Consider the following 17,443-nt stretch of genomic DNA (forward strand, 5'->3'; position numbering starts at 1 on the left):
ACAGAAGCTTTCAAAGCCACAATGGGATTCTCACTTCTCGGGTCTGCTTGAGAAGCACTTGATACGGTAAATCTTTATTTTTAAACACAAAGCATATGGAAAATAAATAAGCTTACTGCTACTACTACTACAGCCTTTAAAGCTTTTTTCTTTTCTTTTTTAATTTAAAAAGATGAATATTTACAAAACATTTAGTATTTCAACTCTATTACCAAAACCTGCTGACCACAGTACACAGATAAAGAAAGTAGAATATACAAATCTAAAATACAAGATATCAGGGAAATTTATGTGACCTGATAAAAATTACAGCATTTCCCAAATGGGAAGGTAAGATCTCTACCAGCATAGCTTTGACAGAGCGCATACTCTTCCAGTAAATACAGTAGAGACAGCCTCTGGAAAATCTACGCTAGTCTAGTAATTGATACTAGATCAAAGCCAGCACACTCACATCTTGAATGTAAACTGTCCACATGAAATTTACAGTTACTTTCAAAAGCTCATTCTCAATCTCCAAGAAGATGTTATAATGCAACTGATTCAACCTTTTTGGTAGGAGATTTCCCACATAACAGTTTAAGGTACCTGCCCAAATGATAATAAAAAACCTCTTCTGTTGGACAAAAAGAATAGAAGTTTGTAAGATGCAAAAGCCAAATTTAAGAAAAGTCTCTTTTTTTCTTTTAACCAGACTATCCACCCAGTGTCCTTTTATTTCACATAGACAGAAGGAAGGAAAAATCCAGATGACCTGATATCAGGGTAGGGAGTAGGAATGCTGTAAACTCTTGAGAAGTCCACATACTTGCTTGCAGAGAAACTTCAATCAGTGCTTTTAAAGAAAGGCAACATATACCTCATTTAGTGTCTGATATAAATAGTCAAGAAGATTGGCATGCATACAATTAGCTTCATTGTGCAAAAGAAAACAAAGCACAGATCTGTCTGTAGTTCTCTTTCCTTTTATACAGCATGCCAGATTTCAGTTTGGATGATGTTTCACCTTGAAGGCTGCCTTCACATCAAGGCCAGCCTAACACTTCATTTCACTGCGTTACTGGCAGAGCAACGTTAACAGGCACTTGGCTAGGTTGTTGTGCTGGTGACCCGTTACTGAGAGGTTGCTGTGGAACACCTGCTGGCTCCATTTTGCTGATGTGCGTTATGAAACGTAACCTAAGTTTCAATGCTGGTCTTAAATTACAAATTATTTTCTCAACCTGTAAAACAGAACAACAGTAAATAACAAATCAAGACAGAAATGCATTTAGTAAATCAGGAGTATCTGGACACATTACTACTGATAAGACCATTAAAGACACACAATGGAAAAAGATCAGAGTATTTATGTTAACATTCTATTCATCACGTAAAGTTACGGACCTCTTGTGACAACTACCCTTAGCCCTGTCCCCCACCTTGAGGTAACAGTACTATAACAAAGCTCTGCAGAACGATTAACACAATTTACACTTTAAAAAGTTCATCTTTTTTAAAATTAACTAGGTGATCTATTTATTTCTTTAAAAACAACTATGGACACACACTTGCTTTTGTCACAAGTCAAGCTACATTAAGTGAAAGAGAAACTAAGGGGAAGCTTCAAAGACATAACTTGAAATAAATTGTCAAATAGTCAAAATTTTTATACAGCTTTGCCCTACTGGCTGCTTTATTAATTGTACCTCAAGAACCTTTAAGCTGCATCTTAAGCTTCATACTACAGAAAATAACCCATAGATCTGCGATGCTAAGCCTACTGCAGCTAAAGATTGTAACTGCATAAAAGCGTTCCCGCTCCTCAGTTTGCCTACAGAGAGACTAGCCCAAAATAAAGCTTTTAGTTTTACTGCTACAGATGAAATCACTCCTAAGAAGATTAATTTTCTATAAGGGAAGATAACCAATTCACTTACTTGGTCTTTCACGCTGTCACCTGTAAACATATATTTCATATGATAAAGGAAATCACATATAGGATCCATGTAGTTCAGATGCGAGCTGTATTGATCTGCATTTAGGAGCATTTCATAAAAGGCCACTCCAATCTGTCTCCAAAGGCACAAAAAACACAAAAATGAAAACAGATTTCAACACGCTTTACAGTGGAAACACAGCTATACAGTTTAATAAATGTGTACTGCTTTTAAAGTAACTGTGTTTCTTAACTGTTTACTTTCTTTCAAGTACAAATGGACAAATGAGCAAGACTAAACAATCCCATTATGGTTAACCACGTGGTTCTTTTTTCCTAAGTGAAACTTTGGTATATGGGATGTAAGCAATAGTTAAACACCACTGACTGAATGTACGCTGTGAGTAAAAGCCTATAAAATCCATTTAAGTATGAACGGTTAAGCACAAGTTTTGAAGCTTCTAAAGAGATGCTGACTGTGGATACCTTTTATCTAGACCGTGCTTGTTTTTTAAAAACACAGTTTTATTTGTATAGAATTCTATTCCAAATGTTTATGATGCATCTCTGTCAGACTTTATAATATAACTGCAGTGCAAAAATAATAGATGCTGTACAAAGTGATCCAAGAGCTATGCTTTACCTCTATCATGCATCGTGTCCTCTCCTGCTGGAACCGCTGTAGAAAAGGACCGACAAGGTGATAAACATAAAGCAGCTGGAACTCTGTTTTCACTATGGGTATCAACACTTCCGTGAGGAACCTGTAATATTTCCAAAGTACTTATTACTTCAAGCAGACTTTTTTCTTCCTCTTGCCCAAAATTCAACTAAGGAATCCGATTATCTCTGATGGATCTGAGCCTTTGTTTTAGAAATTACAGCGATGTTTTGAAAATATTCTCAAGGAGAAAAGCAATCCCACCTAAGCATAGTAGAATGCAATTTACAGTGGCAATGCTGTCCTCTGGAGTTTTAACATTACCTTTAAATCAATGGACACAACCAATTGACAGGAATTCATCATACCACCTCCACTTTTGCCCAGTATGTTAAAACTTCTTATTAGCAAATGATAGCTGTTAGTCTTACCATTAACACAGCACTGTGGATAGTCAAATCAGTATTTTTTTTTAAACACAGTGGTACTTTTCACTTGCCTTAATGACTAAGTGGGCCACTACTGTGTCATTCAATCAGCAAAGCATCTCACTGAGCAGCTACAGGGTACTTTCCAGAATTAAAGACACACTGGCCGTAGCTGATACCTTATAATTATACCACAATCAGCATTTCAGGAAAAGTTTAAGTGAACAAAAACAAGCATACAACTAATAAAAATTTCTTAAAAGGCAGTCCTGAAAGGCAGTCACACTCTAGATGAGAGCTCTGAAACTTACAGATAATAAGAGCTATGCTGGGGGCGGAAAAAGGGAGATGAAAAAGGACTTGTGATTTATTGAGTGGATTTCAGTGCAACTCCCTACATATTTGCTGGTATAAGTACTACAGGTACAGCTTCAGTATATACAACATGTAAAATTGAAAACAAATAATCAAATATAATTACACTTACTTGGGAATGAGAGACAGCTGTCCAATGCTAGAATGATGCCAAACAGCATGTGCCAAAGCCAGAGTGTAGCTACAACTCATCTCAGAGTAAGACTGATGACATGCTGTGAAGTCAAACAGCTGGAAAGGGTAACCAACCCACTCTGTCTCTGATGTCAAGCTGGGACTATTGATAACACTGACAATGTGGTCATGGAGAACAATCCAGTATGGCTCCTGGAAAAACAAAGAGTCTAAATTCTTTCTGCAAAGAACACTAGAGACAACAGCAGAGAACGGATGAGAATCATTGTTATATTTTTAAGATGTTTTCAACTAGATGGTAGTTTATATACCTGTTTGATGAACCTGAAAATTAAGATGCATAATACAAAACAAACACATCCATGTCTGTGGATGCGGTACACTCAAGGACATGATGTTATCACAACATATTTCATTAATTTAATTATTTAGAGAGCTACTGTAAAAGACACCAAAAGGAACAGCGCAGATGTTACAAGCCTTCGTGGAAGGAGACCTAAAATTTTCTGAGTTCAAGAACAGACAGACCAAAAATCCAACATGAAAACAAAAAGGAAGTTACAAATGTCAGAAGATATAAACAAAGGCTCAAGGAAAATGCTCCAGAGAAATCCATGGATCAAAAATAATGAGGACAAAATCCATGCTGGCTTTTTTCCTCAAGGAAAGAAACCACTTTGAAAGAGGAAGGTCACAAGGACAACTGTTGCACACATAAGAAACAAGAAAGAAGAGAAAATTATTCAGACTTTCCTGGTCATCACATTCAGAAGATCAAAACGTCTACTGAAACACGACCACTAACACTGCAATCACTTGCTTTTACAGTCTTAGGTATATTTATGTAGTTTAAGAATATTTCGCAGGAAGTTGAGAGAATGATATAAACACATACAGATAAAGGATATGCAAGTGTTAAGACAATTAGATTTTCTATCAGAAGCCTTATAGAAAATTTTGAGTTTGTGGTTCCAGCTCATAATTAATACTAGACATGTGGAATTTAATGACGTTTTTTAATAGGAGTGATTCACTCATTTTCTTCCTATCCTGAAAACAAAACAGAAAAGCAGAAAGCTTCATCACTTCTTCCATGCTGCAGAAGTAGAATGTTTTTCTAGCACGCAAGTAGCCTTCAGAACGGCCCTCTGAGGAATCTGTAGATGTTGCCTTCACATTTCAAACTAAACAAAGTTTTAAAATGTACTTAAAATGTATTTAAAATGAAAGTCAATAATGTTTATGTGGAAGATGATATTTTATTTTAAAATATAACATATTGACTCACTGGTAAGGCTGTGATAATTAGTCCAATAGCATTCATCCAAGCTGTGATATTCTCTCTTGGCACCAGGGGCTGACTACAGATAGAATAAAAAAAAGAAGACTCGAGCTCTGAAATCCATAACTGCAATTTGTACTTTCCATGTGCCTACAACAAGGTGTATTTAACAAAGAATATTTCTCAAGAAGTTTACAGAACTATACAAACACACATAGCTATTCAGGAGACATAATAGTCAGCGTAAGTACCACGATGACATGACTTGACAAATTTTAGTCCAACATGATTTTGTTTTAGAAGCATGTTTTTCTCAAAGGGTGTAATCACACTATGACTGCAACCAAACAAGCTTGAGTGCATAACAGTTACTCATTCCCTCCACATGCCACAAAGCTAACAATAGTATATTACTAAGCTGAATAAAGCTGAAAACAAAATCATTTTGGTTTGTCCCTACTGATCAAAGATGACATCTGCGTCATCTCTGCAGGAATACTAGGCCCTTCTTTTCACTTCAGTTTAGCAAGGAATCAATAGAACTATGGGTAAAATTTAAGGCACCCTGAGAGAATGTTGGCCTTGCAACTCTGTTCTGTTTCAAAGTATCTCTAACTAACCACAGGATTCAGAGTCCTACTAATGGCTTCCTCCTCCTTCTCTGTATACTAAATGATGGAATCTCTCACGAAAATATTTTTTCCAGCCTTGTGCCATTGAACCCAATGGAAAACTCTCCAAAAACACTTAAATGCAAACAATGAACGTTTAAATTAATTTAAATGTTACAAAACCTTAGGAAACAAATACTGCTAACTGTTTTAGCAATCTTCAATTGTACATTATAAATTGTAGAAAACATTTTCAGAGAGCCAATGTACCTCTTCAGCACAACGTTGAGTAGTGCATTGCCCACATCTGTTCCTGGAACTGCCAGTGCCATGAGCTCAACACAGGTAACATGAAGAGCGTGGGCAGCTGGGTTAGGAAACTCGTTGAATCTCCAGTCACAATTTGGAAATGGACCAGGTGATTTGCCTGCCATAGGTGACAGTGGTTAAGGAAAAAAAGCTCCCCAACAAGGACTAGTGTACACAGTACATTGCTGAACACTGTATGTATATGCCACACAGACAAAACTGAACTGAAAGAAACTGCTAAGAACGTGTAAAATAGACACAGCTGAAAAATAAGACATATGGACATGAGCATGAACATAAACCACTTGAAGCATTACATAAATACAGTTACAAATACACCTGTATAATGCACATGTGAAGACTTGTATAGAGAAGGTCACACAGAGGATAAATTTCCCTGATGAAGCGGTAGAAGAAAAAACACCAACCATCTAATTGAGCACCTCCTTCCAAGACAAGATGAAATTAACAATAATTTTTTACTCTGCAGTCTGAAACCTTTAATTTGCTTTCGTAAAAGACCTCCTAGAAATCCTACAGTGATGGTTTATGCAAAGTGAGCACCTGCTCCGTCTCTGAAAATACTTTCACGAGGAAGAATAGTTCATTAGAGCTACATATTGAAAAGCTCTAACTCTGTTGACATTTGCATAAAAGCAGTGTTTTACATAATTTTAATTTCCTTTAAATAGATCTAATAAACATTCCAAATTACACATTAGGAAAAGGCCATTTGGGAAGATCAGAGAAGATATAAAATGTAGAAAATTGGCCAGCTCCCATAGAGCTAATCTTTAAGAGAGGAGGCATCCAGAGAGACTCCACTAGTGCTACTCCCTAGAACATAGCTGCAGCTGCATAGGTTCACCAATTATTTCCACAGTACTTTAAATTAGCCATAGTCACAGATGTAAAAACTAAAAAGCAAAAATTAAGAACATTTAGGTTTGTGTTAAAGGTATTATTCTGTGCTAAAACACTCTTGGTAGTTGTTAATATAATGTATATTGACCCTCACCTATATACTGTTAGCTACGTACAATCTTAAAACTTATTTTTCTCCTTCATAATACCAGTAATGGCACTAGAGAAAAATAATCTTCTGTTCTACATTTATTTTCATCATGTTTTATGTCAAACTTACTTTGTGGGGCAATTAAAGTTCATTTCAGAACACATAAATATCACCAATTTTATCTGTAATATATTTACATAGCTGTACTGTATTTAATTTTCACCACACGTTTCAAGATGTTTTTGCTAGGAGAGCACAGTCGTGTAAAATAATAAAGAAATAAAGACACACATTACAACTTTGATCTCATCTTCTAAACGATTTCTGTAATTGGAAGGAATAGCTCACTACTGCTAAAAGAGAGGTCACTTTTCCTATCTGTTTATTTAAAATCATCTCCAGCCAATTTTGTATCTGCTTAATTGGTCTACTGCTTTGACATTCTTCACACCTCTAAAAACATACTCAAAATAGGCTAGTAGATGAAAACCAAACACTTTGATAAAACAAATCTGAAAGACATTGGTACAGTTCAGTGCACACTAAGAAGGATATTGTCTACTAGTCTTCCAATGAGTTTGCAATAGTAAGTGTCATCAGGAACCCATGGATTATCTTCTCTGGCATTCATAGCACATTTGAGGTAAGTATCACTTAGACACCAGCCCAGTGGGCGATTATCTTTGAGAGAGCCAATGATGGCATGAACAAGCTTCCTCTTGAGGTTTGTGCGCTCTCTCAGATGTCTCTCATAATAGTGAAGAGTGTTGTACAAATAAGTCACTGGACGGTCTGCCAAGAAGAAAACAACAAAGTGAACAGAAATATCTTTTAGCATCATTATTACACTTCTGATGGCAAGAATGAAATATGAACTAAGAGCTATTAAGTTCAAGTTGCATATACTTAAAAACAGCACGTATGGAACAGACTCATGTTCTTTGTGTCATTATATGGCATTGGCTTTCGTTTGTCTTGCACTTACGCTTGAAAGCGTGGAGACAGGCAAAAGTCAGGCAACGTCAGTATCATCACACTAACTATCTGTTAATAAGCAAATCCTTTAAACCATCTCTACATTTAAAAGCTATTAAGTAGTAAGACTCCAGGCATGAAAAGACAGCACACAAAGAACATCGTAAGATGTCTGGCCATAACATAACAGCATAATCTATAAAATATATATTGTAGAAGCGTAGTAAAAATAAAGTGTGAAAAAAACCCAACAGGATAAATGATTTTGTCATAAACAGTTTTGGAAGAACTGTACAGTGTTGTCTGAGTCTTAGTATCTGAAAGACTGTTAAGACATAAGTCCAAGAATTCACTACTATGAGGAGTGAACAAAAGCATGTTTGTTGTTTGTAGGCTGAAATACACTAATCAAATATTGTCCTTCTTTGTGGAAATGTGCACACAGTTCATAGAATATTAATGGAATAAACATTACTGTGTTAGCAGATTATTAGGAATGGAGGAGATGAAGTACAATAGCATCACCACAGTAGGAATAGAAGCCTGCACTCACAGGTGACTTACCATGGAATTTGTATAAACCACCCAGATGATCCAGTAAGGTTTCTAGTGACTTAGACACTGGAAGCAGTTCCAGAAATCTATGGATTACAATGTCAAACACCGGCAGAAATCGCAGGCATACATTTCCAAAATAAATTGGAAGATACTGGGGCTGGATCTGAACTGGGGGATTGACTTGCTCTGCCAAGCCTTCAAAATACAACTTTTCAGGATATTTCTGGATGGAAAGAAACCAAACAAGCTTAAAAGCTATTTCCTTAAAAGCACCGTGTTAAATATTCAGCACCTACACTGCTTTAAAAGACTCTTCATAACCCTCATTACCACTCATAACTGCAGTAAGAGGTTATCAACACAAAGCTTACTGAAGAAAAATTATCTTTTGAGTGAAATCATTCAGTGGGTATGGCCAGAAGATACATATTCAGAAAAAAACCCAGTTTCACCATCACTCAAAGGAGCATAAGGGAGCAATAAGTAAACCAAGGCAAAGCTAAAAGCAACTAGTCGCTATGTGTCCCTTGTCAAGTGTTTTAAGAGGAAACCTAGAGGAAATTAACACCACTGAAAGCTTTTGTATCATGTACTAAATCAGAGCACCAGAAATAAGATACATGCAATTACTCCCAGGGAAAGATGTGGAATGTAATCAAATACCTGATGAATATAGCTGAAGCACGTGCACAGTATTTACCTGTGACTGAAATTTCCACATGCCAGACTGAGCCCAGTAACTCTATAGCAATGACAGAGCACTTCCCAGATTAATATAATTTGGTCTTCAATTACATATTCACTTTTAGAAAGTTACGACACTGCACTGCCAGTGCAGAAGCAAATGGGGAACAAAAAGCTCCTGTATCAGAACTGTATCTGCTTAGTTGCACGAGAGTTTAGTTGTATCTATTTTGATCCAGCATTTATGTATCCTCTGATAGAACACTCCATCATACATCTCTTTTTAGCCAGCAGAAGCCAGTATGTTAACAAAAACATTAAAATCTCATCAATTCTCTTCCCTGGTGTGTCTGAATATTGTATTCTTCTCACACAGGAGATGAAAGAAACTTTAATAATTAGGAGAAAAATGTAGATCTAACTGTTGTAACAGTCATATAAGAACAGAAGGAAATATACCTTTTCCCTGGTGCACAAGAACTCTATCCTAGATGAATCTCAATAAAAACAAAGTTTTAAAATGATTGGATTTAGATGAACAAGGGTTTCTAATCAGCCCTTCAGATGCTCCCATGGATATTACTGCATTATAATTTGAACACAATCACATAAACACAGCATTGCTTTTTTATATTAAACCAAACAGATTACTACTTAAGTAGCTCCAAGAATCTACAGAACTGTCTTGTAATTTTCAAGAAAAAAAGACTTCTTAGCTGATCTGAACTCTGCAGAAGTATTAGAATACAATGGTTTTATTAACTTTGATACCTTGTGATAACTCATGTGCTTAGTATGCCAGTCATTCTGCAGCCAATGCTCTGGAGAATTCTCTTTCACAAAATCACTCACTCTGTTTCTGAAATCATTAGGTTTGAGTAAGAGTAATTGAATAATGAAGTAACAGACTTGAGCTTCATTTCCTTCATGACTACGCATAGCCTTCAAACAAAAAGAAAACATGGAATTACAGAGTTGATGCTGCTGTCTGCTTAAGAACCGCTAGACATTAGCAAGCCAGTATAACTGAACATGACATAGATCTGCACATAAATCCACAGTGAAAATATAGTCTCTCAGCTGTATTTTTGGAGTGTAGACAGAACACAGGTAGGCTCCACCATTACTGGAGAAAAGTAATCATCACATTTTCTACTCTGTAGAGACAGAATCTCAAAAAATTCCTGGTGAAAATATATTTCCTGAGAATTCTATTTCACTCGCCATTTTCTTCTTGAAAATAGCTTCACTATCATTAATTGGTTAAGGCTGCTTCAAACTTCCAGCCACTCTATCATGTTCGCACTTGAGTTTGAAGTCCCTATTAAAACTCAAAGAGCTTTATAATTTAAAATCTCATCTTAGTACAATTATGACCGAAAATTTATTTCTATCTGGCTAAGTTCTGCTTTTCTTTAATTTACAAGACAACCTGAAAAGACAGAACACCATTTCTCCTCTATTTTTCTGATGAAACAGGCTGAATTCCAAGCAAAAAGACAATAACTTTAGCAGGCACAGGGCTATCCATTTGTTTCCAAACAATGGCATACTACACTCCTGTCTTCCAAATGCTGAAATAATTGCACAGCTCTGAGATCAAAGATCCACAGCACAAAAAATAAAGTTCAATAATACTCTTTCAATGGTTGCCTTTAAATAACCACAAAAGGTTTCCCCTGCAGATTCAGGTAACTGTAATACTGACTTTTGCATTACTTACAGAACTAATCTATTATTTTCCTTATCAAATAGTCAACATTTGAAACTGATACACTTAAAAAAAAAAAAACTTGCTCTCACAAAAGCAGCACAGATAACAACAACCAAACTCCAAGCAGAAAAAACTCTTAACACTATACTTACCAAACAAAGTATCAGCCTGTCCAGTGTTACAATGTTGTATTTCCACACCATATCATTGAGAATCTCAATACATTTGTTGAGCTGCTGACCTCCTGCAGAGGTAGAGAATTCATACACCAAGAAATCCGCAAATGTCCTGACATGCGCCACAAGAGCTCTGGCCCCAATTCTTTCTAGTACTCTATCACAGAAGGAAAAAAACAAAGCTAGTCTCTCTTAAAAGAATGTTTGGAAGCAGATCAACAAATGTCACACTCATTTCAACATATTTTCATCTGATACAGTTTCTAAAAATGAATAAGTTTTATACAAACGTTTACTCCTCACCTTATTAAAGGAAGGCAACGACCCATTTAAAGAACAAGTGAATTTCAAGACTACTAATTAGAAGAAATGCCTCAGGTTCACCAATTCTGATCCATAGTACTCTGGCTCAGAATACACGCTTTCATTATGTATTTTTATATAGTTTCATAGATAATATGCATATCTAGTAGCCCAATGCAATTTTAATGGGATCTGGGATTGTCTAGCCTGGAGAACAGGAGGCTCAGGGGAGACCTCATTGCAATCTACAACTTCCTGAGGGGAGGCTGTGATGAGGAGAGGCTTGGCCTCTTCTGCCAACGAAACAAACAGGACCCGAGGAGATACCAGAAGAGGTTTAGACTAGACATAAGAAGGAACTTTTTCTCTCAGAGAGTGGTCAGGCACCGGAATGGCTGCCCAGGGAGGTGGTGGAGTTGCCATCCCTGGCAGTGTTCAAGAGGCATCTGAATGAGGAGCTATGAGATTTAGGTTTAGTGGTTTGCTGTAGCTATGGTAATGGGAGGACGGTTGGACTAGATGATCTTGTAGGTCCTTTCCAGCCTTGTGATTCTAGGATTCTACTTTTTGTACTGAGCACTTAAATACAAAATTAGTATTAAAATACTGGTATTCCTTGAAGGCACAGAAGAGTAGTGTATGCTATTTTAAATAATTGTTTCAACAGACCCAATAAGGACTGAAACGGAATAATCTACTTTTTCTGACTGCAGCTGATGCTATTACTACTAATAACAAGTCAAAAAAAGAATAAAATAAAATAGTAGGACAACTTCTACAGCAATTTTCAACTTAATTTCACTACTCATATACATTTGGCTTTGAATAGTGCAAATTGGCTAAGTAAATGAATGTGTTACCATTTTCTGTCTACTATTTTGGATCATCTGAAATATCACTTTGTTACAAGTAAACTGCTTAACTTGAACACCTGCCATCCATGTCTAGACCCCTCTTACAGACCACTGTGCACAAAATAAACAAAATACTAATCAGTCAGGAGGGTACAATCAATCTTAGATGCTATACCAATACCTGGCTCTGCTCCTTCGTTGCCCACATTAGAAATTTTAAAAAGTATGTGCAAATTAAGCTCCAAATTCACAGGCACTATGTCCTTGTAACAGAAAATGCTGCTGCACAAACACTGAAATTGCACCTTTTCTATCCTCACCTGTAACCAATTTGATTAATGTGATCTGTCTCTAACAGCATCTTCCATAGGAGACAAAGGAAAAGTGGGGGTGAACCTTGCACCGAAAAGCGTGTGATTATCTCATTTTCATTGGTCATAGACTTCCACTTTCGATATTCCTCTTCCACATTCTTCTTTAGGTTAAAACGGCTTTCCTGAGGTACGTTATTCTGTTTGAAGAATACCTGGAAGGAAAGTAGGATGTAGTGTGACCCAGAGCCTAAAATAAAAGTATAACAGGCCAACTTTAGCCTAACTTTGCACATTATAAGTTTCTATTTCCTTGTGTAATCAAAATCCACTAGACAAAACTGTTTGCTCACTGTCAATAACACATGACAAACTGCCACAAGATTAGAGGCTTATTCAATCTTTATGTATTTTTTTAAGATCTGATTTACCTTCCACTCATAGTACCAACTGGCCAAACTTGACCTTAGAATACTTCAGGAAAAGCTAATTCATTTCTGAAGATATATCGGTGTTACAAGCATGTTTTTTCAGAGACTTAATGTAGCACAGACAGAGAAAGAATCCCACCAAATAGTAAAAAGCAAAATAACTTGTTTAGAGAGTAAGTTCTGAGTATTTCCAGATATAAAATCATCAGCGTAACTATTACCTGCAATGGAGCTGGAAAACAGCTTAGTGTATGGGATGCCCAGTTATGTGGAGTGAAACTCATGATAGTCTGCAATATATCCTTGCACCAAGTTCCTTGAATTGAATCAGAGCCTGTGAAAAAATCTAAGAAATGGATTGACACCATTAGAATTTCATGTTGAAACAATCCTAGTGTTGCTTACTGTTATTTCTTCTGTAGTAACATGCATCAAGGCTCTATTGCACAAAAGGGCTCGCTTTTTGACCAACTTTTCCCATTCCTTCCTTTAGAATCTTATCTATTTCACAGAATAACCTATTTTATGCTAATAACAATAATGGAATTATTTTTAGGCTTTGAGCTAGAAATAAAGCAAGTACCATTTTAAGATTTTATATTTAATGTTCTTTAACAACAGCAGAATATGCTTCTGCTGATTAATTAAATACATGTTTTAAAAATCCTGAGGATATTAACAATGGTGTAATTGCTTGATGCTACTTTTGCACTGCTATAAAAATCTGCTTAGCAGTTTTCTCAATTCATAGTATCATAGAATGGCCTGGGTTGAAAAGGACCACAATGATCATCTAGTTTCAACCTCTCTGCTATGTGCAGGGTCACCAACCACCAGACCAGGCTGCCCAGAGCCACATCCAACCTGGCCTTGAATGCCTCCAGGGATGGGGCGTGATTAAGCTGTAGAAATCAAACACAAAACTCACCCACTTCTAGCCTCCAATATTGGTTTAAAATTACATATTGATCAAAGGCATAAAAACTGAAAACAGAGAGGTCCTTTATTTAAAGATCAGCTCCATCAGTTTTTCAAAAATCAATTGTTCTCATTCTCCATCAAGTCTCTACACTAGAAATGTATTTTTCCGTAAACAAAGGAGCTAGAGAAAATACCCTTCACCAAGCTAACAAGAACTGCCCACTGTGACTACAAATTCCTAGCATGTTAAAGTACACAAGAAAAACTTCTCCCTCTTCCAAACCCAAACCTCATGGTACCACTTCTTAAAGGTAAGCAAATGAGGTGTTGGTTCCTGCATGAGCAACATACTGCTCTCAATGCTGCATTTTTATTTTTAAATGCCACGAATCAGTAATCAATCCAAACCTTCCATAATGAAATTGAAAGCAGGATAAAGAGAACAAGATGGTGGCACTAGACTTGTGTTTAAGAGATGATTTTTATACAGCATCTGACTTTTGATAGCTCTTTCACTAAAAATCACATCAGAATTTATAAACACAAAGTAAACATTTTTCAAAACAAGAAAACTATGGAATATATATTTTGACTGGATTACTTCTGGGATTTTATGTTAAATGGTAGAAGTGGCCTGACTTCAATCTTCAGTTAGACATCATCTCAACGTACTGCTATTACCTGTCACGTGCGTTGCCCTTGCTAGAGTTAAGATTAAAGCCCTGTTGAGCTCCTCTGATTCTGCTGACAGAACTGTTTTGGGATCACTGAGGAATCGTGTAAACTGTGGCTGGACTTCTGAGCTGCCCAAAGCTGTGATCAGCCTTAAAGCAGTACTCTCAACACTGAAAGAAGGAAACAGTCCAATTAGTAAAAAACACACCACTGCTTCTAAGATTCCAAAAATACTCATTCAGTTTCCGCTTCATAAAATACAGAACTGTTTGTTTTGCAAGTGATGTTCTCAACTTTCTTTCAAATAAAGCTCTCAAAAGTTGATTCAGTAAAAATTTCAGGTGCAGAGCCCTTGAAAAGGAAGCCAGAGTTTCCCTCTAGTTTAGAGCTCCCCTTTGTTATCTTTTGAACACCTTCATCTAAACAAAGATATATGGATAAACATGTGCATGCTAGAACAGAACAAAAAAACTCAACCATGAATAAAGCACGGACATTGCAAAGATACCACCCTGAATTGGAAAGCACTAAATCATCCTTACTAAAGAAATGATGTCTTGCTTTTGCTGAAAAGCACATAATTTTACAGAATTCTGACTGAAAGTGCTTTTCACAAGAGGCAATTTGAAGTGAGCGATTTTTACAGTCCTGCGTCTTTGAAATGCCAAAGCCATCTACTATTTTAAACCCCAAACTAGCAATATGTTATGTGCAACTAAGTTGCCTGATACACGTAAGAGTCTCGTCTTTCACAAAGTAACAAGACAAAACAGTACTTTGTGAATAAAAAGAACAAGATTTCCAGTTTAAAAACCATAGAATGATTGGGTTGGAAGGAACCATCATCTAGTAAAGATGATCATCTAGATCATCTAGTAAATTAAAAAAACAGGAATAAACCAACCCATACACTGGATACAAACGGAGTATCAGTCTGCAGCTTAACCTTTCAAGAAATTAAGACAAGTAAACTCAGTATTTTTCCCTAGAATTAGCCGTATATGGACTCTAGAACTTGAACTAGTCCTTCCATCTTTCTTGTATGCAGATTAGCTATCATTTTAAAGTGTGACTTATACTGATGTAAGACATACATCAAAGTGTTTTTTTTTTCCACATAAATTCACACAGAGCCCCCATAAAGTTGTACTGACTCCTTTATAGACCTAAGATGAGTAAAGTTATTTCTCTGATCTGACTGAAAATTAGCATTACTACCAAATAAACCGGAATCAGCTTAATTCTTGTAATGGATTTATACATAATCTAGAGGAATAAACAAGCATAATCCCACTAGCAAACAAACTAGTCACTGTGACTACAAGCAGCAGGCATTGCATTGTTCCTTTCCTCCTGTGGAAGGAGCTCAACAGTTTTCTGACACTTCTTGACATGATGGTGCTGATGCATGTTATTGTTTTTGACTGTGACACTGCTGCCATGTCTGAGACAGATTGCTGCAACTGCAGACTACTCCTACTAACATCTAACTGTAGCTCCAAAACACAGCCTGCTGAGATTCCACAAAACACCACAGTCACAGAACTAAGAGTGGGAGGTACTTGCATCCTGCTTCAAATATAGTATAGTACTTAAACAACTTTCAATGTACAATGAAGGAAAAAAATCTGTGATTACAACTAAACATGGTAACCATCACTTACCACAGATGAAGCTGGTTCTGATTTCTCTGTGGCACAGCAGCCAAGGAATGAAGATTGCTGAGCAGCTGGACTCGGTAGTGAGGCTGGATGTGATGCATTCGATAGCTAAACATTTCTAGCAGAGTGTGCAGAATTCCCCAGGCGTGAGATTTGAACACAGTTGGCAAGAGCTGACCTTAGGAAAAAAGTTCATAAAATATGTTTTCCAAGAGATCGTGCTTCAAAATGTAACTGCAAGATACACCACTGTTGACAGACGGTTACAGTGAGACATTTGATTTGTGAGTGCTGTATTAATTACAAATAGCACATACAAGCAGTGTTCTACGATGCCACGCACGTATAGAGCTCAGTCTTCCAACTGAACATTTACAGCTGATATCTGTATTATTTTAAGGAGTTAAACTGAATATCATTTCTGCCCAATTTAGAACTTTTGCTTAAGATTATCTTATTATTATTTTTTTTTTTTAATACAGAACAGCTTGTACATGCTACTGAACTAAAGGAGCGGGGAAGGGTTGAGGGGAGGGAGTTTATTTTTTTCTTACTGATAAAGCCTTTGATGCCCAAGGACTCTATTTCCATATAAACCAGCAAGCGACTGTAGGTTTCCACAAGAGCAGGAGCCAAGGCCACACTAGATTTTGCATGAGCCAGCTTAATAACCCTTGTAGCTATGCTATGAATCAAACTGAGGAAAGAGAAAATATTTTTCAGTCAAAAACAAACACATACAAGTTACAATGTTTAAGACATAAAGCAAGAGATCTATACATAGCATTTTCAAGCACAGGAATATTTCCATATTGTAAATTAATTACATAAGAATTTATTTGTTGTAAATCCTTATTTGTATAATTGTATGTTTGTATAATTGTGTACTCTACCTCATTTTGGCATGAACAGTGAGCGAGTCCAAGAGGTTCATTGGCAAGGGGGTTATAGACCCTGATGCCATGCAATTAGTTCCTGGAAGAGATATCCTCATGTTGCCATTTCCGTAAATAGTCTCTACCAGTACACCCATTGGCAAAGTGAAACACTCTGAATTGGTTGAATAAGCATTGCACAACAAGGCAATCTTGTAGTCATTCATCTGCAAACTTTTGTTTCTTAAACTCTGTTGCAAAAACCTAGAGTACCAAAAACAGATTAATCATTAAGTAGAAAGAAACAAGTATATGTATGATTCAAGGACTAGATCCACAGTAACTCCAGTTAAAAAATCCATTTTAAAATAATGGGAAAAAGTATTTATCAATTGCACCACATCATAGAATCATAGAATTACCCAGGTTGGAAAAGACCTTGAAGATCATCAAGTCCAACCGCAGCCTAACCAGTACCCCATCTCTAAAAAAAAAAAACCAAAAAACCTCTGCTAAATCATATCCCTGAGTACCACATCCAAACGGCTCTTAAACACATCCAGGGATGGCA

The 17,443-nt window shown here is 36.5% G+C and overlaps 1 protein-coding gene across 2 annotated transcripts in view; it reads right to left on the reverse strand.

Moving 5' to 3' along the window:
* Nucleotides 1-23: 23 nt before the first annotated feature.
* Nucleotides 24-17,443, reverse strand: part of MED23 (mediator complex subunit 23) — a 35,329-nt gene continuing 17,909 nt past the window's right edge. For both annotated transcript variants that reach the window (XM_072331703.1, XM_072331702.1), the window contains 16 exons: nt 16,891-17,136; nt 16,552-16,694; nt 16,001-16,175; nt 14,343-14,506; nt 12,962-13,086; nt 12,319-12,524; nt 10,818-10,998; nt 9,723-9,893; nt 8,274-8,490; nt 7,290-7,526; nt 5,681-5,846; nt 4,806-4,878; nt 3,495-3,709; nt 2,562-2,682; nt 1,920-2,051; nt 24-1,223 (listed from right to left, as the gene is read on the reverse strand). In XM_072331703.1, the coding sequence (XP_072187804.1) occupies nt 1,050-1,223; nt 1,920-2,051; nt 2,562-2,682; nt 3,495-3,709; nt 4,806-4,878; nt 5,681-5,846; nt 7,290-7,526; nt 8,274-8,490; nt 9,723-9,893; nt 10,818-10,998; nt 12,319-12,524; nt 12,962-13,086; nt 14,343-14,506; nt 16,001-16,175; nt 16,552-16,694; nt 16,891-17,136 (2,746 nt within the window). In that variant the 3' untranslated portion in view covers nt 24-1,049. The remainder of the gene's footprint in view (nt 1,224-1,919; nt 2,052-2,561; nt 2,683-3,494; nt 3,710-4,805; nt 4,879-5,680; nt 5,847-7,289; nt 7,527-8,273; nt 8,491-9,722; nt 9,894-10,817; nt 10,999-12,318; nt 12,525-12,961; nt 13,087-14,342; nt 14,507-16,000; nt 16,176-16,551; nt 16,695-16,890; nt 17,137-17,443) is intronic.

This window comes from Excalfactoria chinensis, chromosome 3, assembly GCF_039878825.1.
Source record: "Excalfactoria chinensis isolate bCotChi1 chromosome 3, bCotChi1.hap2, whole genome shotgun sequence".
Lineage (NCBI taxonomy): Eukaryota > Metazoa > Chordata > Aves > Galliformes > Phasianidae > Excalfactoria > Excalfactoria chinensis.